Raw genomic sequence first — 22,594 nt, forward strand, 5'->3', positions numbered from 1 at the left:
AGAAACTAGGAAATCTCATTGTCAAAGGCTGTCATTGACACCAATCTATTTCATCATGCTTAAGATAGCCTTGATTTTCTCCTAAAATGAATGCTTGTACATGCAAAGCCTGTTTACTTAGGCTACACATAACATGAAAGATTTGCCCTATGTCTTTTTCTACTCAAATTTCTATTATACATTTTCAAACAAGCATCAGTCCAGTGCTCCTTTCATTCCTTGTTGCTTAGTCAATGTCAATTATTCTTTGAGCAATTTCTTCCGATGCAAACACCGTGTTATCTGATAACTGTGACATGGACTTAGGTGCCTTCGTAGGGCAGTAAGGGAGTATAAAGCCCTTCTAACTCACCTGCACAGGCATCCAGTGCATACCCTAGATGGAGAGTCTATATGGAGTTGTGGAAAGAGAGTATACTCAACAGGGCTGCAATGCCCCAGTGTGAACAAATGGGCAGAAAGCAGTGTAGAGTAAGAACAGCCATGACTTCACCTATCACAACACATAGAGACACATATGCTGTGTCTGACAACAGGCCAACTCAACACATTCCCCCTTCCTTGGCCAACACAGGAGCTCAGGGGGAACTGTGACTCAGAAGGGTGCCTTGGAGTTACAATTCCTCCTGGAACGGCTCATATGAACAACATCCCACAGCCAGGGGCGGCTCTAGGCATTTTGCCGCCCCAAGCATGGCAAGCAGGCTGCCTTTGGCAGCTTGCCTGCGGAGGGTCCACTGGTCCCATGGCTTCAGCAGACCTCCTGCAGGCTTGCCTGGGGGACGTCCGCCGAAGCCACAGGACCAGTAGAACCTCCACAGGCACGCCTGTGGGAGGTCCACTGAAGCCGCCAGATCAGCAGACCCTCCACAGGCAAGCCTGTGGAAGGTCCACCAAAGCCACAGGATCAGCGGACCCTCCACAGGCACGCCTGCGGGAGGTCCACCGAAGCCACGGGATCAGCGGACCCTCCACAGGCATGCCTGCGGGAGGTCCACCGAAGCCGCGGGATTAGCGGACCCTCCACAGGCACGCCTGCGGGAGGTCCACCGAAGCCGCGGGACCAGCGGACCCTCCACAGACAAGCTGTCGAGGGCAGGCTGCCTGCCGCCCTCACGGCGACCGGCAGAGCGCCCCCAGTGGCCTCCCGCCCCAAGCACGCGCTTGGCATGCTGATGCCTGGTGCCGCCTCTGCCCACAGCCAAAGTTTCAAATAAAGGCTCAAATGGGCCATTAACTAGCAAGGAATTGATGATCAACAACTTGTACTGTGGATATTTTGTGGTAGATTAATTTAGATTAACAAATCAGTTATTTTAATAGTTACTTTTAACTAATATTAAATCCAAAAAACTGCATTAAAATAAAGTTAAAGGTGCAAAGTCAAGCACTCAAAGTTGGGAATATCTAGAATTAAGCTGTAACTTTAATTTGGCCTTCCTGTGTGTATGCATTGTGATACAGTCTTTAATTAAGCACAAAATCAATCAAGGAACCAAAGGCCATGAAGAAAAGAAATTCCTTAATTGTCTATACACCAATTCTAGGCGCCTGTGTAACAAACAAAAGGAATTGGAATTGCTCATTTATGAATATAAATTCTATCTAGTTGGTATTACTGAAACCTGATATGATGATCTGCACAACTAGACTGTTAAAATCAATGGTTATAACCTAATTAGGAAGGAATGAGTGGGCAAAAGGGAAGGAGGAGTGGCATTACTTGTTCCCAATCATTTATAGCTCTGAAAAAAATTACGTTGAACGCTTTTGGAGCAATTTCTTAATAAATAAAGCAGAAGATTACTAGTTGGTGTCTACTGCAGAACACCAAATCTCACTAGGGAACAGGGTGACTGCTTCCTTGCACATCTGTCTACAACATATAGAAAAAAAAAGCTGTGTGATCATGGAGGAATTAAATTTGAGTGACATATGCTGGAGGTCTCATGATGCCAGTACTAAAATATCATTGGAATTTCTAAACATAATAGATGACAACTTCCTAATTCAAAAAGTGTTGAAACCAACACAAAGGAATTCTATTGTAGACTTTGTTCTAACATATCAAGAAGAAATGATCACAGAAAATTAATGGTACCTTAGGTGACTTGATCACATTTGTATTATATATGGTGCTTTAAGAGATCCAATTTCACAAAGCTGAAAACAATTATGAGACAAATAAGCTGTGAGGAAGAATTTACTCAGAAAAAATGTGAATGATAATTGGGGACTCATCCTATATAATTAATTATATCTTTTTTTTTAATAATAGTACAAATTAGTTGATAAAGGTAACTGTGTAATATATGTAAACTTCTCTAAGGCATTTCACTTCGTATAGCATGACATTTTGTTAAAAAAGCTAGAATGATATAAAATTAACATTGCACATATTACATGGATTAAAAACTGACTAACTGATAGATCTCAAGTGTAATTATAAACAGGGAATCATCATTGAGGGTGATTGTTTCCAGTGGCATCCCACAGGGATCAGTTCTTGTTCCTATGTTATTTAATGTTTTACCAATGACTTGGAAGAAAACATAAAATGAACTGATAAGGTTTGCAACTGACACAAAAATTGGGTGAGTGGTAAATAATAAAGAGGGCAGGTCACTGATTCAAAGCAATCTGGATCACTTGGTAAACTGGGAGCAAGCAAACAATATGCATTTTGATTTGGTTAAATGTATGCATCTAGGAACAAAGAATGTAGGCGATACTTACAGGAGGGGGGTTCTATCCCAGGAAGAGGTGACTTTGAAAAAGATTTGGGAGTCATGGCAGACAATCAGCTGAACATGAGCTCCCACTGTGATGTTGTGGCCAAAAGGGCTTATCCAATCATTGAGTAGGAATAAAGAGGTTATTTTATCTCTGCATTTGGGACTGGTGTGACTGCTGCTGAAATACTGGTGCCCACAATTCAGGAAGGATGCTGATAAATTGGAGAGGATTCAGAGAAGAGCCACAAGGATGATTAAAGGATTAGAAAACATGCCTTATACTCACAGACTCAAAAAGCTCAATCTATTTAGCTTAACAAAGGGTAAGGAGTGACTTGATTACAGTCTGTAAGTACCTACATGGGGACCAAATATTTAATAATGGGCACTTCAATTTAGAAAGGTATAGCATATACAAAGAAAGGTATAACATGATCCAATGTCTGGAAGTTGAAGCTAGACAAATTCAGATAGGAAATAAGGCATAATTTTTTAATGGTGAGAGTAATTAACCATTAGAACAATGTACTACAGTAGAGTCTCCATTACTGACAATTTTAAAATCAAGATTGAATGATTTTCTAGAAGATCTGCTCTAGAAATTATTTGGGGGAAGTTCTCCGGCCTGTGTTATACTGGAGGTCAGACTAGATGATCACAATGGTCCCTTCTGACCTTGGAATCCATGAATCTATGAACACTGGGGACAAAGTGCTCCCAGACTGATTGGCAGCCAGGGAGAGACCTTATGAATTACAATTACCTGGAAATTACTGGTGAGTAAGCCTAATTTCAGTACCAGGCAAACTGGTTGAAACAATAGTAAAGAACAGAATTATCAGAAACACAGATGAACATGATTTGTTGAGGGTAGAATCAATATGTCTTTTGTAAAGGGAAATCATGCCTCACCAATTATTAAAATTCTTTGAGGACGTCAGCAAGCATGTGCACAAGGGCGATCCAGTTGATATAATGTACTTGGACTTTCAGAAAATCTTTGACAATGTCCTACACCAAAGGCTCTTAAGCAAAGTAAGCAGTCATTGGAGAAGAAGGAAGGTCTTCTCATGGATCAGTAACTGGTTAAAAAACAGGAAACCAAGGGTAGAAATAAGTAGTTGTTTCCACATTGGACAGTGGTAAATAGCAGGGTCCCCCAAGAATATATACTGGGACCTATGCGTTCAACATATTCATAAATGATCTGGAAAAGAGGGCTAACAGTGAGATGGCAACATTTGCAGATTATACTAAATTATTCAAGATAGTTATGTTCAAAGCTGACTGCAAAGAGTGACAAAGGGATCTCACAAAACAGAGTGACTAAGCAACAAAACCCAGATAAAATTAAGTGTTGATAAATGCAAAGTAATGCACATTGGAAAACATAATCCCAACTATGCATACAAAATGATTGGGTCTAAATTAGCTGTTACCAGTCAAGAAAGAGATACTGGAGTCATTGTGGATAGTTTCCCGGAAGCATCTGCTTAATGTGCAGCAGCAGTCAAAAAAGCTAACAGATATTAGGAACCATTAGGAAAGGGATAGATACTAGGTCAGAAAATATCAAAATGCCATTATATAAATCCATTGTATGTCCAGACCTTGAATACTGTGTGCAGTTCTGCTTGCCCCATCTTATATATTAGAATTGGAAAAATACAGAGAAGGGCAACAAAATTGATTATGGGTATAGAACACTTCTAGATGTGGAGAAATTACAAAGGCTAGGACTGTTCATTTTAGAAATGAGAAGAACTAAGGGGTAATATGATAGCAGTCTCTACAATCATGAATGGTGTGGAGAAAGTGAATAGGAAAATTTATTTACTCCTTCACATAACACAAGAACCAGGTTCACCCAATGAAATTAATAGGCAGCAGATTTAAAACAAACGTAAGGAAGTATGTCTTCACACAATGCACAGTCAACCTGTGGAACTCATTGCAGGGAATGTTGTGAAAGCCAAAAGTACAACTGGGCTCAAAAAAGGATTGGGTAGGTCTACGGAGGCTAGGTCCATCAATGGCTATTAGCCAAGATGGTCAGGGGCACAACCTTATGCTCTGAGTGTTCCTAAACTTCTGACTCCCAGAAGCTGGGAGTGGACAACAGGGGATGGATCACCTGATAACTGCCCTGTTCTATTCATTCCCTCTGAAGCATCTGGCACTTGCAACTGTTGGCAGTCAGGAAACTGAGCTAGATGGACCATTGGTCAGACCCAGTATGGCCATTCTTATATTGTTATGAATCTGAAATGGAGATGACAGCTGAAGAGAGGACAGCAGCCCATTAGGGTAAAGAGACTTTTCCCCCTGGAAACTGATGAAGGACAGTATTATAGAACAGCCTCTACATCCTGCAAAGCCTCCTGCCTCCAAGGTATGATATTGTTTATCAGATTAGCCCATCAAAGGGATACCACCGCTTAGTAAAGTGAAAGAAAATCTGTTTCAGTATATTTTCTTTGTATTTACCTTTGTATTTACCATAGCTGTTAAAATTCTTATATTAGAACTGTATTATCTGAAGGTGGCAGCTGACTTTGTTTCCTTTGAGAACACAAATAGCCCAGTTCAGCCACCTTATTCCAAGAGCAGTCCCACTGATTTCACTCAATGAGCAAGGTACAATTCAACATAAATAACTGGCAGAATCAGGTTTAAAGGAAGCAATCTTGTTACTGTACAATAAGAAACTAATCCTGGGAACTTTTATTCACAGGAATAGTCCTATTTAAGTCAAATTTCTAACTAAAACCATTGAAGTCAATGGCTACTAATGTCAATAAAGAGGTACAGTACCAGATCCTATTGCTTTAATGCTATTAATTCCTTTGCATACCCATATATTTTTAATCCTGTATGAGGATGGAGTTGAAGATGCTCAGCATCTTACAGGACTGAGTCTTTTGTGTGTGGTCCTGTGAGCACTTAGTACTAGGTATAATAGTTGACTGACTTCAGAGGTATTCCTCACAACAGAAAGCTCTATGCTCTGTTGTAACTATTTGCAGGATGCAGCCTATAAACTAGACTATAAACCCTCTACTCACATTGGCGAGCAGTTTCTCATGAAAACCGTGCCATTGAAGTCGTTGTGTGAGTAACTGCTTACCAGTAGCGGTTCATAATCTGGTCCTATATTTGTAAAACACACACACACTATATACTTTTACAGATACTTAGATTTCTTATATCAGTCTTCTTTATATTACTTCCTTTTTTAATTCTTAAATGTACAATAAGTAATGTAAAATATAATTGAAAATGTTAATTTGATATCCCCTCTTACTTACTATAAGTTTAGTTTGGATTCCATTGCTCATAAATTCTTCTTCTGATATCTTACTAAAATTGTCCAGATAGTGGTCTGATATTGTATGACACAGATCTTCAAAAGAATATTCTTTTTCTTGGCACAGTTTGATTTCATCTAAGAGCTTTGATAACTCTCCAGTCACAGCTTCACCTTTTAAAAAACAGATATAATTAGTTAGAATAATTAGAATTTAAGGGGGATTTTTGTTGCTAAAAAGTAATGCAAAACTTTTGAATCTTGGGGTAGATATAATGGTACCAAGATTATTCCCTACATTGCATGCCTTATAATCTATATCTTGACTCTGACAGACAACCCTGAATAAAGGATAGTGTAATGGAGCCATCAGATGAGCACTGAGAGGCATTCTACATCCTCTGCTTTCCTCTGTACACTGTGTGCCACTGTGGATGGGGCATTGGCCATGACTCAACCTTCTCTCTGCCCTCTAAGCCTGAAAAACTGCAGCTAGTGAAGAAAGCCAACATTCATCTCTAGAATGGGGAACCTGCTATAACCACGCAAAATGCTTTGCATTGGCTACCTGTTTATATCTGTGGGCAATTAAGGTGTTGGCTAGGTTCTATAAGACTCCATCTGTCTGTCCCTGGGATCAAACTCTCTAGGATTTGTGACAAGATGTTTTCAGTGAAAAAAAAAATAATACTAGAACCTGCTCCCTCTAGCAGTCTACCAAAAATCCAAGTTTGGTGAGTTTCAGGGTATTGCAGGATTAAGGGCCCAGTTATTAAATTCTTTACTTTGAAGATGTTATTCCTTTGTTAATGGCTACCTTTAGTGATGCAAGGTCCACAGCTGATGAGGCAGTGGGGATCATGAATTAATTAGGGCCAGCCATATTCTAATATTCTTACTCACATTGAATAGCACTTTATTCTGAAAGCAGTCCATTGAAATCAGTAGGACCTCTTCCAGAGTAAGGTGCTATTCAGCATGAGTAATAGTATCAGAACCTGGCCCTAAACAAATGTCTTTTCCACTGTATGTACAAAACCATTTCCTTCAACAGAAAGGACCAGATTGTAAGTGACCGTGGTAAGGGGCCACACAAGAAGTCTCCTTCACTTGCCCAAGTGCGCAAGGGTTTCCCTCAGCAGAAGGCCCTTTACTCTCTGTGCGTTAGCTCAAAGCCAGCACTATGCATAAGCAGACTAAGAAATTGCTTAGGGCCCCAAGCAGCTCAAAGTGACCCCCCATTTGCTTTTTTAGTATGTGTTGTGTGGTGACTCAAAAAATATTCCTGCTTAGAACCCCAATAGGCAAGCACCACCTCTGCTCTAGCTAGTACAAGGACTGCTCCATACTGCTCCCCCTTGGGGAGTAAGATGCTGAAAAAGAGGGACTTCTCCACTTTCTCACCAGTCCACAGAGTGGTGCCAGTGCACTGAGGAAGAGCAATCTAATCCCTCCTAATGGATGGAGCAGCTTGTACAATGTGTGGGTGCTTAAAGAAGCCTCAAACAGATTGTGCCTGCCTGAGACACAGTCTCCTTGGTGTGCTTCCTGGTGCAGCTCAGCACTGCCCCCTATGCAGGGTAAGGCATAAATGTCAGGATCTAGCTCAGAATAATTTTTAAAAATCCAAAGAAGGCCAAAGTTATGACTGAAACTTTCAAAATCATCAGCAGGAGCTATATGTTAAATTCTCTCATTTGGCTTTGAAAATCCATGGACTTCTTATATTCAAAACTCCCATTAACTACAGTGGGATTTTTGCACAAAAATTATGGGTATAACATGGTTCAGAATCAGGATATTTAATCCTTCATATTTTGCTTTCTGATTAGAAAACAGAAGTTAATAAAAATGCATGTTGTAATAAAGAAAATAAGATGAAAATTAGAGAGATCAATATTAAAACCAAGTCTCTGTGTCTTTTTTAAAAAGTCCAGTTAAAGAAAACTAAACAAACAAAATTAACAATTTTTTCTTACATTATTCACATCCTAAATGTGGAAAAAAGGAATGTAAGACCAAGATCTTACTATTAACAAGAAAGGAAACTTTATGCTTAAATTTATATTAATTAATTTCAGGCCACATTCTAATACTCTCTTTTGTTAACTAGAACCTTACTCTAGGAATGATCCCACTGAAGTCAAAGGGGCTACTTGTGGAGTAAGGTACTACTCAACTTGACTAAGAATATCAGAATCTGGCCCTCAGGAGTAAGTTGAGTTTTCTGGTGAGTCTAGATCAGGGGTAGGCAACCTATGGAACGCATGCCAAAGGCGGCACGTGAGCTGATTTTCAGTGGCACTCACACTGCCTGAGTTCTGGCCACCGGTCTGGGGGGGTTCTGCATTTTAATTTAATTTTAAATGAAGCTTCTTAAACATTTTAAAAATCTTATTTACTTTACATACAACAATAGTTTAGTTATATATTATAGATGTACAGAAAGAGACCTTCTAAAAACATTAAAATGTATTACTGGCACACAAAACCTTAAATTAGAGTGAATTTATACGAAGACTCGGCACACCACTTCTGAAAGGTTGCCGACCTCCGCTCTAGATCCTCCTTGTAGGGAAAGAAAGCAGTAAAAGTGAAAAGATAAAGCTTTATTGCTAGAGAGTACTTTGGAATTTCACTTAGGGGAATGTTTCTTTTTGGGGTGACAAGAGCCAAGCTTAGTTATGGGGAGCATCTACAGCAGGGATGTTTCTAAATAGAGAGTGGAAGTGCATCATAACAGGAGACACTTAACTGTGGAAGTGGATGAGGGGGAAGGGAAGTATTAAACTCTGGTCCTGTGCAGTGTGTGTGTGTGTGTAACCTGAGGGGAAAGCAGGGACCACAGTAATGGTTATGGTACAAGAAAGTGATGGTGTAAAAATTCTCTGCATGGAGAATGGGAGCGCATCATATAAAAGTGATCTTTATGGGGAGCAAGGGGAATAAAGGGGAAGCTAGCTGTATGGGAAAGCAAGAATAAACTGTGTTGGGCACTTAAAGGGGAAGTGCCAGCAAAGCCCTGTAGCACATAGAGATGTTTCTATTTTGCTTTGGTGTGAAAGTTGTACCTTAACATTAAACAAATTAAAAAGAGATAAGACAGACTCATTATAATGTATTATGGTCCATTAGTATCTCTTTACTTCCTACAAAACACTCATTACGGTGTATATTGCAAATATTAGAAAATCAGCTATTCTATTTATTGGAGTGTGGAGGCAAGCTTATTAGTCTCCCTGAGGAATAAAGCTTCTAATGTCAATATCTTCCTTTATTTCCTCTCTCTCTAATGTATATTAGTATAAAATAAACTTTTATTAGTAGTATAAATATATTATTTGAGAGATAATCTTTGGCATAGGTTCTGCAGTCATAAAACAGAAATATTTACTTTTAGTCGTTTGTGATGGAGAAACTTCTGGGGATAAAATGCAAGACTGATGTTCTGTCACTAGGCATTCCTGTGTGGGTTCGTCCAAAATGGTTGCATTTCCTGTTTTTATATATTCTGTAATTAAAAAGACACACACACACATACACACCACAACTCTTAAATTCATAATTTTTCCAACAAAAAATATGTTAACTTTTTTCTCATGAAAAGGTATTTCTATTTTTCACTTTCCCATACACAATCATTCACAAATGACTGCTGTGGAGTGTTATTTATTTTAAATATTGTAAAGCATCATAATGGCCAACCAGTCACCTCATTTAATTTGCTGAAAATATTAAAACTTCATTTTAGAACTAATCAATTTTGACTTCTGCAATGATTTTTTCCCTCTCTCTGTCTGTATTTAAAATGCACATATCAAATGCTCTATTCTATTATTATTGTTGAAAGACATTTTTCAATCTTTGTTTTTTAAATTGATATTTATTTTTATTAAAATAAGCTAATGAATGTAAACAAAATTATATTGCTTATTAATATTTTGGAGATCAAATATACCATGTTACATGCACATGCAAGCACAACATCCTCCTAAACTTTATTTTAGTTGGCAGTCTAGAAAATGAAGTATTCTAAAGTTTAACTCCTTGATTTGATCCGTACCCTTTCCACCTTCAAATCTCTCCTCAAGACTCAACTCTGCCGCAATGCTTATGAGAGATCAGCCAGTTTATTATAGCTAGAATGATGATCAGATGAAGCTAGATTTAATTTATTATAACAAATATGCAAATATACATATTGTATATATTTGATTGTCTTAATACATGTTTGTACACTGCCTAGCACAATGAGATACTGATCCTGAATGAGGCCTCTCTGTGTTATTGTAATATAAACATTAAATAAGAACAATACATAATAAGTTAACTTGTGCTACATGACTTCATTTTTCTAAGTGATTCAGTTTAGACAAAGATAGTTTAGATTTAGTTTAGACTAAAATATTTTGACTCCTCACCCTTTTGGTTTCATGTTATCTGCTTATGCAGATACACCAATAACGGGAGGAGATATTTACACATATTGTAACACATAGAAGAGAACCACAAGAAGTTAACTCATTGGTATCTCACTTGTAGTGTGGGCAGTTATTCTATAAATCAATAACTGGTTTATTTCCTTGATAGTGAAATCTTCCCAAGCTGTTTAATATCCATGGTCAGCAACATATTAATTTAGCCTGGTTATGAAATTTAGTAATAACAACAACAAGAACAGTAATAATAAAATAAATAATAAACCCCAACATTAAAAATAACCCTCTGAGGCAAAAACTGGGACTAGCAAGGAAATAATATATGTCAAGTAAAGCATTTTATCTTTCAGAATTCTTTGAAGATTTTTACAAGTGTATGTTTCCTGGGTGACATTTATAAACTCTCTTGACTAGCAATTTTCTCCTGGCTAGACTGTCATATTGTTAGGGATTTTACCCCAGACGGCAAAGTTTGTTGTTTGACCGCGAGAGAGACAGGCAACACCAGCAAGGTTTGATTAAAAGCTTTTTTATGACAAGTGCACGCATTAATAGAGAGCAGCTTGTTTTTAGAGAGAACCAGCTTTTAATCAAACCTTGCTGGTGTTGCCTGTCTCTCTCGCGGTCAAACAACAAACTTTGCCGTCTGGGGTAAAGTCCCTAACAATATGTTCCCCTTTCTTTATAGAATGAGGATGTGATGGGGTATACAAACCCCACAGTGGGCAACAAGGAGTTAAGGGCTGCTCTGGGCTCAGCCTGCCCTGCCCTGTCACACTGGCAAGAGATGCATAAACTGGAGGAGGAGTTAAAAGGGAGCAGAAAAGCTCACTTGTGGTCAGACCAGAGAAGAGAGAGGATATCTAACTTGCAGCTTGTGAGAAAAGGGCTGAGGGAAGACAGAAGCTCTTCCCTCAACAACTGCCTGAAGGTCCCTCCCTGATGGAAGAGATGACCTGCTTCTGTTATGCCCAGAGAGGGAGGCATTCCTCCCCCGCCCCATCTACTAATCAAGTTTATTTGTGCCGGCTTCCTGTGTTTTGTTTATGGAATACCCCAGAAGCAGAGAGATTTGGAACTGATATGAATGTAGGGCCAGGGCATGAGAGAAGGCAGCCGCCACCCCAAGAGGGAGAGAACTACTATGCCATGCCCAGCTGTTCAGAGGTGCCAAGTGATCAGCTGTCCCCCTTCACAGCCTCCTGTTACAGATTGTGAACTTTGAACAATAGGAGGTAGTAGGAAGTGGCACAGGGAGGGCAGCTTTAAGATGCTCCTGGGTGTTAGACCTGTCTGTTGCCTGCAGAGGGCCCTGGGCCAGATCCTGATGGAGTGGGAGGCTCCCCTACCAAACCCTCCCTCTGCATATCAAAAGGCCTAAGGCCTGACCAAGTGAAGACCATCACAGTGGGAAACATAACAAGTGATAATACACTCTGAAATCCATCTTAATCGTCTCTGTGTAGAAATAGTGGATCCCTTAGATCTGTCCACAATGGAGATAAATAGTCTGGGAGACACCCTGTCATAAACAGATAAGTAAGAGTTAACAGAACAAAAGTGCTTCATATCTCTTTTGCCTGGAAAGGGTTAACAAGAACAGTGAGCCTGGCTGTCACCTGACCAGAGGACCAATCAGAGGACAGGACACTTTCAAATCTTGAGGGAGGGAAGTTTGTGTGTGCTGTTAGTGTTTGGTTGTTGTTCACTCTGGGGGCTCAGAGGGACCAGACGTGCAACCAGGTTTCTCTCCAATCTCTCCGATACAGGCTCTTTTAAGTTGAGAATAGTGAGTACTAGGTAGATAAAGCGAGTTAGGCTTATGGTTGTTTTCTTTATTTGCAAATGTGTATTTGGCTGGAAGGAGTTCAAATGTGTATTTGGCTGGAAGGAGTTCAAATTGTACTTGAATACTTAGGCTGGGAGGGTATTCCCAGTGTCTATAGCTGAAAGACCCTATACCTATTCCATTTTAAATTTACAAAGATAATTTTTACTGTTTTTCTTTCTTTAATTAAAAACTTTTCTTGTTTAAGAACCTGATTGTTTTTTATTCTGGTGAGACCCCAGGGGACTGGGTCTGGAGCCACCAGGGAATTGGGGGGGAGAAAGGAGGGAAGGGGGAGAGAGAGTCTAATTTCTCTGTGTTAGGATTACTGTCTCTCTATGGGGAACTATCGTGTATTTTAGGGCAAGGATTGTGAAGTCAGTCTGGAAAAATACTGGAATCCTTGTAATAGTCATGTGACTGACTGAACTTTAGTTAACCTTGAATTGTGAAGTAAACAAAGCCGTTAATGGTGCCCGTATGTCTGCTGCTTTGTGCATGCTATGCGCGTTATATTTTTCCTGGTCCAATTAAATGGCCAGTATGTATGATGTTAGCATACATGATTGATGCTTATGTAATCAGATCTAACTATATAAGGGAGTAGTAGAAAAAATAAAGGGCTGATCTGACTTGCTTGCAGCTGTGTTGACTGTGTGAATTTTCTTCGCTTCGCATGCGATACCACATCTCTCTAGTGAGAATCTGGGAGGGGAACAGAGAAGGAGGGGGGAAGGTGCATTTTCCTCTCTGTTTTAAAGATTCAAGGAGTTTGAATCACAGTGATCTTCCAGGGTAACCCAGGGAGGGGAAGCCTGGGAGAGGCAACAGTGAGGGAAAGAGTTTACTTTCCTTGTGTTAAGATCCAGAGGGTCTGGGTCTTGGGGGTCCCCGGGCAAGGTTTTGGGAGGACCGGAGTGTACCAGGCACTGGAATTCCTGGTTGGTGGCAGCGCTACAAGTTCTAAGCTGGTAATTAAGCTTAGAGGAATTCATGCTGGTACCCCATCTTTTGGACGCTAAGGTTCGGAGTGGGGAATTATACCATGACATTCCCAAAATGATTTGGTCCTATCTGGATAGAAGGCCAATGCTCTTCTGACATATAAGGTATGCAAAGAAGCTTCCTGTCCTGAGCTATGTGGTTTTTGGGGAAAAAATGGTTCTGGTTTATATGAAATTCAGATGATTCCTTAGGTAGGAATTTAGGGTCTGGACATAGAGAAACCCTGTCCTTAAAGAATACTGTAAGGGAGGATCAGCTAACAACACCCTCATTTTCCTAACTCTGAGAGCTGATGTAATGACTATTAACAAGGCAATCTTCCCAGACAGGTTCAGTAAGAAACAGATTGCCATTGGTTCAAATGGGGGTCTTGTGAGACCTCTGAGAACTAGATTAAGATAACAAACTGGAGTGGGAGTCTTTACTTAAGGGAAGAGGTTCTTCAGCCCTCTAATGAACCTTACAGTTGTAAGGTGAGAAAACCCTTCCACTAGAAAATGAAAAACTGTTATCACAGCCAAATGAACCTTGATTAAACTACTTGATAAACCCGTTTTATTCAGCTGTAGCAGATAATCCAGGATAAGTGAAAGTGAAGAAGACTCAGGTGCAAGTCGCTGATTTTCACACTGTTAAATCTTTTCCACTTCTAAAACTAAATATTATGGGTAACTTCTTTTCTGCTGTTTAAAAATACCTGCTGTACCTCTTCAGAACAAGTAGATTCTGTCCCTGAAAATCACTGATGAGCCACACTTGGAAACAGAGAATGTATAGGTTGGGATGAAGTACTTGGCTGACATCCTGGTAGAGGAGACAAGGGATGCACAAAAGATTGATTGCCAGACAAGGAGACAGTTTAAACAAGTAAGGGTACCATGTTTGTCTTGGCCATGTTACAACTATTAGGATAACCTTGGCTTTATCCTGCCTGATCTTGTTCATCACCCTTAAAATTAGAGGCATTGGGGGAAACATGTAATACAGACCCTTCAACCAAGATAAAAGGAAGGCATCCCCCAGGAAATGCGGGTCTCAATCCCTTCTTGAACAGAACAGATGGCACTTCCTGTTTGTGGCAGTGGTGAAGAGGTCCACCTGTTCAAAATATATCATCTAGTATTCATGGATCCAATTCCCATTTGTAGTCCTGGGAGAAGTGCCAGCTGAGAACACTGGCCAGGGAGATTTGCACTCCAGGAAGGTATATTGTTGAAATGTGAATGTGATGGACTATGCACCAACTGCATATCTTTACTGCTTTGACACATAGAGAGGTGGACCTTGCTCTGCCTTGCCTGTTAATATAAAACATGCAGGCTACATTGTCTGCCATGATTTTGAAAGACTTTCCTGTAACGAGAAACTGAAAATGAAGACAGGCACTCCTGACTGCCTTTCATTCCAATAGAAACTAAATGAATTATTTGCTTCAGTCTTCATGGCTGAGGATGTTAGGGAGATTTCCAACCCTGAGCCATCCTTTATAGGTGACAAATCTGAGGAATTGTCACAGACTGAAGTGTCACTAGAGGAGGTTTTGGAATTAATTGATAATTTAACAGTAACAGTAACAAGTCACTGGGACCAGATGGCATTCACCCAAGAGTTCTGAAAGAACTCGAATGTGAAATAGCAGAACTATTAACTATGGTTTGTAACCTGTCCTTTAAATCAGCTTCTGTATGCAATGACAGGAAGATAGCTAATGTAAGGCCAATATTTAAAAAGGGCTCTAGAAGGGATCCCGGCAATTACAGATCGGTAAGTCTAACATCAGTATTGGGCAAATTTGTTGAAACAATAGTAAAGAATAAAATTGTCAGACACATAGAAGGACATAAATTCTTGGGCAAAAGTCAACATGGTTTCTGTAAAGGGAAATCATGTCTTACTAATCTATTAGAGTTCTTTGAAGGGGTCAACAAACATGGACAAGAGGGATCCAGTGGACATAGTGTACTTAGATTTCCAGAAAGCCTTTGACAAGGTCCCTCACCAAAGGCTCTTACATAAATTAAGTTGTCATGGGATAAGAAGGAAGATCCTTTCATGGATTGAGAACTGGTTAGAAGACTCGGAACAAAGGGTAGGAATTAATGGTAAATTCTCAGAATGGAGAGGGGTAACTAGTGATGTTCCCCAAGGGTTAGTCCTAGGACCAAGCCTATTCATAAATGATCTGGAGAAAGGGATAAACAGTGAGGTGACAAAGTTTGCAGATGATACTAAACTGGTCAAGATAATTAAGACCAAAGCAGACTGTGAAGAACTTTAAAAAGATCTCACAAAACTAAGTAATTGGGCAACAAAACGGCAAATGAAATTTAATGTGGATAAATGTAAAGTAATGCACATTGGAAAAATAATCCCAACTATACATACAATATGATAGGGGCTAATTTAGCTACAACTAATCAGGAAAGAGATCTTGGAGTCATCGTGGATAGTTCTCTGAAAAGGTCCACGCAGTGTGCAGCGACAGAGTGTAGGTGCATCTCTCATGTGGACCGCCGGCCTTGTGCCCTGCATCCCCCTAGATGCACTCCCCAACCGATTAGGGAAGCGTCTGTGGTGAGCATGAGCATTGGGGATTGTTTCTGGAAGGAAACCCCCATGCAGAGGTCTTCTAGTCTTGTCCACCAATGTAGGGAAGCTACAACCTTGGGAGGAGGAGTTAGCAGCATCCCTAAAATGTGTCTGTTGAGTTTGAAATTGAAATTGAGCCAGCCCTGAAGACATCTCATGTGTAGCTTGGCATACTGAACCACGAAGATGGTGGCTGCCATGTGACCAAGGAGCTGTAGACAGATTCTTGCCTGTGTCCTGGGACGAATAGAGAGCGTGTGTATGAGCTGTGTGATAGCAAGGAATCTGTGATATAGGAATGAGGCCCTGCTCTGGATTGAGTCGAGATGAGCTCTGATGAACTCGATCTGTTTTGTAGGTGTCAGGGTGGATTTTTGGATGTTTATTTGGAGGCCTAGGCTGTGAAAGAGGGAGATGGCAAAACGGGTAGCTTGAAGTGTCTCGCCATAGCCAATCATCCAGGTAGGGGAACAGCGTGATCCCATGTTTGCCGAGGTGAGCCATGACAACAGCTAGAGTCTTGGAAAAAACTCTCGGTGCTGTGGAGAGTCCGAAAGGAAGAGCTCTGTATTGAAAATGGTTGTGACCGATTGTGAATCATGGGAAGCATCTGTGAGCTGGATGAATTGATATATAAAAATAAGCATCCTGTAGATTGAGGGCTGTGAACCAGTCTCCTTGATCCAGTGCAGGTATTATTGTGCCCAGTATGACCATCTTGAATTTTTGTATCCTCACAAATTTGTTCAGTTGGCATAGAACTAGTATAGGCCTCCATCCCCGGGACCTTTTCTGAGTCAGAAAGTAATGGGAGTAGAAACCTTTCCCTTGATGTTGCGCTGACACAGGTTCCACTGCACCTAGTTGTAGAACTTGCGCCACTTCTGTGCGAAGTAAGTGCTTGTGAGAAGAGTCTCTGAAGAAGGACAGGGAAGGGGGAAGGATAGAAAGGTAGGATATAAATGGGATAGAGTAACCGGACTGAACTATTTCAAGGACACAGAGGTCCTGTATAATCCGCTGCCAGGCATTTTGGAAACTCTGGAGGCGGTGGCCAAATGGGCAAGGGGTGGTCATGCAGACCCTGGACTAATGTTTCAAAATTGTTGTTTATTCCCTGATGGACGGGAGGTCGTTGCTTCAGATTGATTTTGTCTGTGCTTAGGGGGTCTAGCGCGATTCCTAGTTATGTCGTATGGTCTGGGTTGAGGACGATAATACTGTTGTGTGCGTGGTCTTTGATAGGGTTGGTATTGTTGTCTCCTGGGAAGAGATGGGTGAATGCCCAGGGTGTGCAGTGTCACTCTAGAATCTTTCTTGGTGTGAAGGAGTTCATCAGTTTTTTTGGAGAAAAGTTTGTCCCTATCAAAGGGGAGATCCTCCAATTTGGTTTGCAGTTCTTTAGGAATGCCAGATGCAGACAGCCATGAAGATCCACGCATAACCACAGCAGTTGCAGTAGTATGGGCTGCTGTGTCTAGAGATGCCTATAGAGTCATTCTGGAAATCAGTTGGCCCTCAGTCAGGATTGATTTGAAGTCTGCTCTCCTATCCTCTGGAATGTAGGAGGCAAATTCAAAAAATTTATTGTAATTATCAGTCATAGTTGGCGAGGAGGTCAGAATAGTTTGCAATTCTGAATTGTAGAGTGGATGATGAATAAACCCTGTGACCCAAGACATCTAGGTGTCTAAGGTCCTTGTCTTCCAGGGTGGGCCGATATTGTGACTGTTTCGTCCTCTGTGCAACTGCATCCATGACAAGAGAGTTCGATGGTGGATGAGAAAATAGGAAGTCAGCATCCTTAGCAGGGACATAGTATTTACGTTAGGCCTTTTTGCAAGTTGGTACTAAAGAAGCTGGGGTTTGCCAGAGAGTGTCAGCTGGTTCCAGAAGTGCTTCGTTTATAGGGAGCGCTATCTTTGAGGGTGAAGACGGTTGAAGGATTCTGAGGAGTCTGTGTTGTGTCTCCTGAACCTCTTCTAAGGGGATATCTTGACTGAGTGCTACCCGTGAGAAGTTCTTGAAATTGTTTATAGTCATCCACGTTCTGTGGAGGCGAAGGGAAGAGGTCTCTGTCCGGGGCTGATGGAGAGTTAGGGGTCGGTGAGTCAGGATATGGTGCATAGCTTGCAGTCTCAGAAGGGGGCTCAGGCACCTTAGAAGTGGATGGAGCTGTAGATCGAAGCACAGAAGGAGGATGATTGGTAGGAGGATGTGGCCAAGGGTACCACTGAGGCCAAGGCATAGGGTAGGAGAACCCAGGTGCCACCCATGGGGGGGTGAAGTAGGGAAACTGAGGCTGGTTGCCTTGAGCTGTGACCTGATGTGGGAGAGGTTCCGGTGGAGGAGGAGAAGCAGGAGGGGAGAACTCTGCCTGCTGCTGTAAATTGAGCTCGCTCTCAGTAAAGGTAGCCAGTTCAGGTGGAGAGAGCGGCTGTTCAAAAAGTGAGCCCTGTGTATCTAGGAGTGGAGAGAGAGGTCATGTTGAGTGAGAAACTGTTGGTCCTGCTCCCGTGGCTGTGCTGAGCCTGCTCTGTGCTCTAGCACATTATTGAAAGTGAAAGTGACAGCGGTGCCGCGGACCACTTGGAAGTGCCCTGCAGGGGGTCCGCTGCTGGTGCCTGGGAATAAGACAGACTCGGTGCCAACGTTCTTCTCGGTGCCGAGGAGCGCGCTATCGACATCACATCCATTTTTGGTGCTGAGGATGAGTGTGCTGTCGGCACTGCATCCGTTGTCAGTGCCGACGGGACTGGTGCCACAGGATCCTTCCTGGCACAGGAGGTCAAGTCCCTGCCTCTGCGTTCTGTTGGAGCTGCAGCTGAGGCATTAAAAAAGGCTGAGGTGCCTGCCTTTGGCACTGTCAGCATAGAGGGTGAGGATCTCATGGGAGAGCCCCTACCCTTGTTAAAGTCTCAACTCTGAGACTGTTGTGCTTCTTGCCTCCACTCCAGGGAGGGTGAAGCAATGCCCCCAACTGATTTGGATCTCATTGGGGAGTGTGTGGGAGCGGGTTTAATTTTCCCCATCTCCGAAAGTGGCTGTAGGGATTTTTCCATCAGCAGCATTTCAAGCCGCAGGTCCATGTCGTGCCGAGCCCTAGACTTGAGGCTCATGCAATAGAGGCACTTTGCGGAGAGATGTGTTTCTCCAAGGCACTTTACACAATGTGAGTGCCCATCTGACCTTGGCATGGAGTCCTGACAGGAAACCCACCTTTTGAATCTTGAAGCCCCTGGCATTGTGAATTAGAAATGGCAGGGGAGAGTGTCTCAACGGGAGACAAGCCTGAGGCGATTTTTTTTAACTAAGTAGCTAACTATGTAACTATACTAAGGGAAGGGAAACAACCGGGATGTAACTAATAACTATTTCTATGTTCTTTGTTACTGTTTCCTATAGAGACCAGGGAAGAAAAGGCAGCACTGCCACAAGTCCCATCTTCAGCCGAGGACAGTTGAGAAGGAACTGGGGAGGGTGCAGTATGCACGCACTCAGGAAGATTCCAGCAAGATGGGAGATACCAACTGAGTGCATGCGTCCCGACCAGGCACTGCTACCAAAAATCTCCGATCAGTGGTGCCGGGATGCACTGTCACCTAGAGTGGAGCACCCACAGGGACAGCACTCAAAGAAGAGGCCATGATTCTACCTGCTGATTCTGCAGCCTTGAGCCCCACCTTCAGCAATGTTCTCTTGACTAGCCTGCTCTCACTGACTAGGGAAGAGAACGTCTGTCTAGCATTCTCCAGAAGCAGCTCTCTGAACTTTTCCATGGAGCCCTATAAATTAAAATTGTACCATCCCAGCAAAGCCTGTTGGTTAGTGATACACAACTGCTGTGTTGAATAAATGTTCTTGTCAAATAAATCCAGTTATTTAGCATCCTTCTGTTTTGGGGTGGTAGCCTGGTGCCCATGACGCTCTCTCTCATTAGCTGCCATCATGAATAATGAGCCTGTTGGTGGGTGAGTACAGAGGTAGTCAAAACCTTGGGAGGGCAAATAATATTTTCTTTCTGCTCTTTTTGAGGTGGGAGGCAATGAAGATGGAGACTGTCATAGAGCCTTATAGGCTCTATCACCCCAATAATTGACAGAGTTATCCTGGAGGGACCCAACAATGATAAAATGTCAATGTGATGTGACATGACAAGCTGATGTGAAGATTCTCTAACATGTTTGACCTGTACATCTAGGTCTGCAGCCACTCTCTTTTAGCCTCTCCTGATAAACTTTAAAATCATGAGGAAGAGGTGAAGTTGTGCCAGACAAAAGGGCCTCATCTGGTGAGGACAAAGATGAAGCCAAGACTGGAGGAGGGAGGTAGAATCTCCTCTACCAGTCACTCTGTTACAGTCACTCTGGAACCTCCTCCTGATGCTCTGTACCATGATCATTACTGGATTCCGGGGATGGAGATGCTCAGTGGGTAGACTCAGCCCTTCTACATGAGGCCAGTGAGTATGCATGATGTGGGGAAGATCTGGATGTTCAGAGAAACCCCTAAGGGCTCCAAAATGGCCATAAAGGGCAGGGCCTCGTTGTCCAGGCTCCATTCCCATAGAAGGTGCCACTGAAGGATCATGGTGGTAACTAGGAAGAGAGGATCTGCGCGGAGATGGGTTTGATAAGGAGGATTCCCCTTCATCTGACCATGGTGGAGCCAATCCAGTTGGTGCCAGAGGCCAGGAGATGGGCGGAGGGACGCCATCATAGCAGGCTTCCCTTTGGAAAGTACTGAGATACTGCTTGTCCAAGAAGCAGGCAACTGTGGTACCAGAGGTGGAAACACCTAACCCTCAGAAGAAGCAGGTTTCTTGCTGTCACAAAAGGCTCAGTGATAATCAGCACTGAGATAGTCTCTTGTTGCGATGCTGAAGAAGTTGATGGTACCTTTTTCGGCACTGGATTCAACAATGTCCCTTGTGGCACTAGAGCCAACTGTGCCAACGTAGGCAAAGATTTGGAGGAGGAGTGCCCAGGTTGCAGGTGCACACTACTCCACTCCTTCTTGATGCTCTTACCAGGCTTAGAGGGTTTAGATCTTCCTTTGGCAAGTGCCTATCTGGAAGCCTTGTGTTTCTTTCTTGGTACAGGCAAGGGAGAATGGTGCCGTGATTCTGCTAACCCTGGAGGTGAACTTCACACTGAAGCTGCAGCACTTGGCACTGAGTCAGACTGGGAAGGCTCCAATGATGGCCTGCGCACCATCTCCATTAACAGGAATTTCAGCCTAGCCTCCCTATCCTTCATCCTAGGCTTGGACAGCTTACAAATCTGGCAAAGTCATTTGTGTTTCTCTCTCTCAAGCATTTCAGGAGCTATTGAGAAGGTCTGCTCACTTGCACAGGCCCGGAGAAAGAAGCTTGAAACCCAGTGACCAGGGTATACTTCAGTACCATGAATAGAAAACCCACAAACAGGGAAACAACAAGTAAGAAAGCCCTTTTTATCAGAACTTAAACTTACTAACTATCCTAACAACACTAAGAACTCAACTCTCTCTCTCGCTCACTGTATATATGGTTCTCCACTTGTGAGGTAACTCCCTTCTCTTCATGTGTATTTATATAATGCCTGCATCTGTAATTTTCACTCCATGCATCTGAGGAAGTGTTTTTTTACCCATGAAAGCTTATGCCCACATAAATCTGTTACTCTTTAAGGTGTCACCGGACTCCTTGTTGTTTTTGTGGATACAGACTAACATGGCTACCCCCCGATAATTGTATATATTTGTGTGCATACACATAAACTCACATACATACACACATTATGTTACACAGAGGCTGAAAAAAGAATTGTCAAGCTAATCCTCTTTGAAACGGGACTAGATCAAAGCACATTAACAAATATTAATGTTCATCAGCAGTGTGCATATGGACAATTAGTTCACAGGAAGCTAATGCAGAGTTGATTCACACCCCAGCTTGCTGCAAACATATTGTTCATGTAGACAAGTTCTTAGGCTGTAAAATCTTTGGGGCGGGGACTGTCTTTTTGCCATGTGTTTATACAGTGTCTAGCACAATGGAGTCCTGGTCTATGACTGGGGTTCCTAGGCACTACAGAAAGTAATAATAATAATAATAAATATCTATCTCCTGTAGCACAGTAAATCTCAAAGCACTTATAAAACAAAGTAAGCATAGTTATCCCCAAAATATCACCATAATTATAATTATAATAATAAATAGAAATTTGCAACTTAAAGAAATCTGCAATTTCAAGAACACATTCTGCCCTCCATTGCTCATGTTGCATAGTCTCTTACTCTGGAAGCAGTCCTATTGTTTACAATGAGAGTAAAGGGTAAGAAGGTAGAACAGGCCTCACTGTTGTACTGTATAATCCTACACCAAGCCAAAGAAAATTGATTTTCTTTGCATTTGTGGGAAAACACATTCTTTTCTTGTCATTCCTCTGAGCTGCCTGCTTATTCTCTCCTTTTTTCATAATAGCAAGAATCCTGTTGCCTGAATTAGTAAAAGAGAAGGATTTTAATACAGAATAGGGCAGGCTGCAGAAAAGAGTTAAAGTATGGTCCAACATGCACCTGCGTCATATTAGCATGCGCTAAAACTAAAACACAGCTGGTTGGTTTAATTTTAGGTCTCCCAGCCTTGGCAGAATTCCTTTCATCTTCAAAGCCTAATTATAATTCCCTAAATGCCAGCACTGTTAAA

General features: G+C 41.9%; 1 protein-coding gene across 9 annotated transcripts in view; it reads right to left on the reverse strand.

Moving 5' to 3' along the window:
- The window catches only part of ANKS1B (ankyrin repeat and sterile alpha motif domain containing 1B), a 746,271-nt gene that overhangs the window by 575,009 nt on the left and 148,668 nt on the right, over positions 1-22,594 (reverse strand). For all 9 annotated transcript variants that reach the window (XM_050934354.1, XM_050934390.1, XM_050934374.1 and 6 more), the window contains exons 7-8: positions 9,437-9,553; positions 6,044-6,216 (exon numbers count right to left, since the gene is read on the reverse strand). In XM_050934354.1, the coding sequence (XP_050790311.1) occupies positions 6,044-6,216; positions 9,437-9,553 (290 nt within the window). The remainder of the gene's footprint in view (positions 1-6,043; positions 6,217-9,436; positions 9,554-22,594) is intronic.

This window comes from Gopherus flavomarginatus, chromosome 1, assembly GCF_025201925.1.
Source record: "Gopherus flavomarginatus isolate rGopFla2 chromosome 1, rGopFla2.mat.asm, whole genome shotgun sequence".
Lineage (NCBI taxonomy): Eukaryota > Metazoa > Chordata > Testudines > Testudinidae > Gopherus > Gopherus flavomarginatus.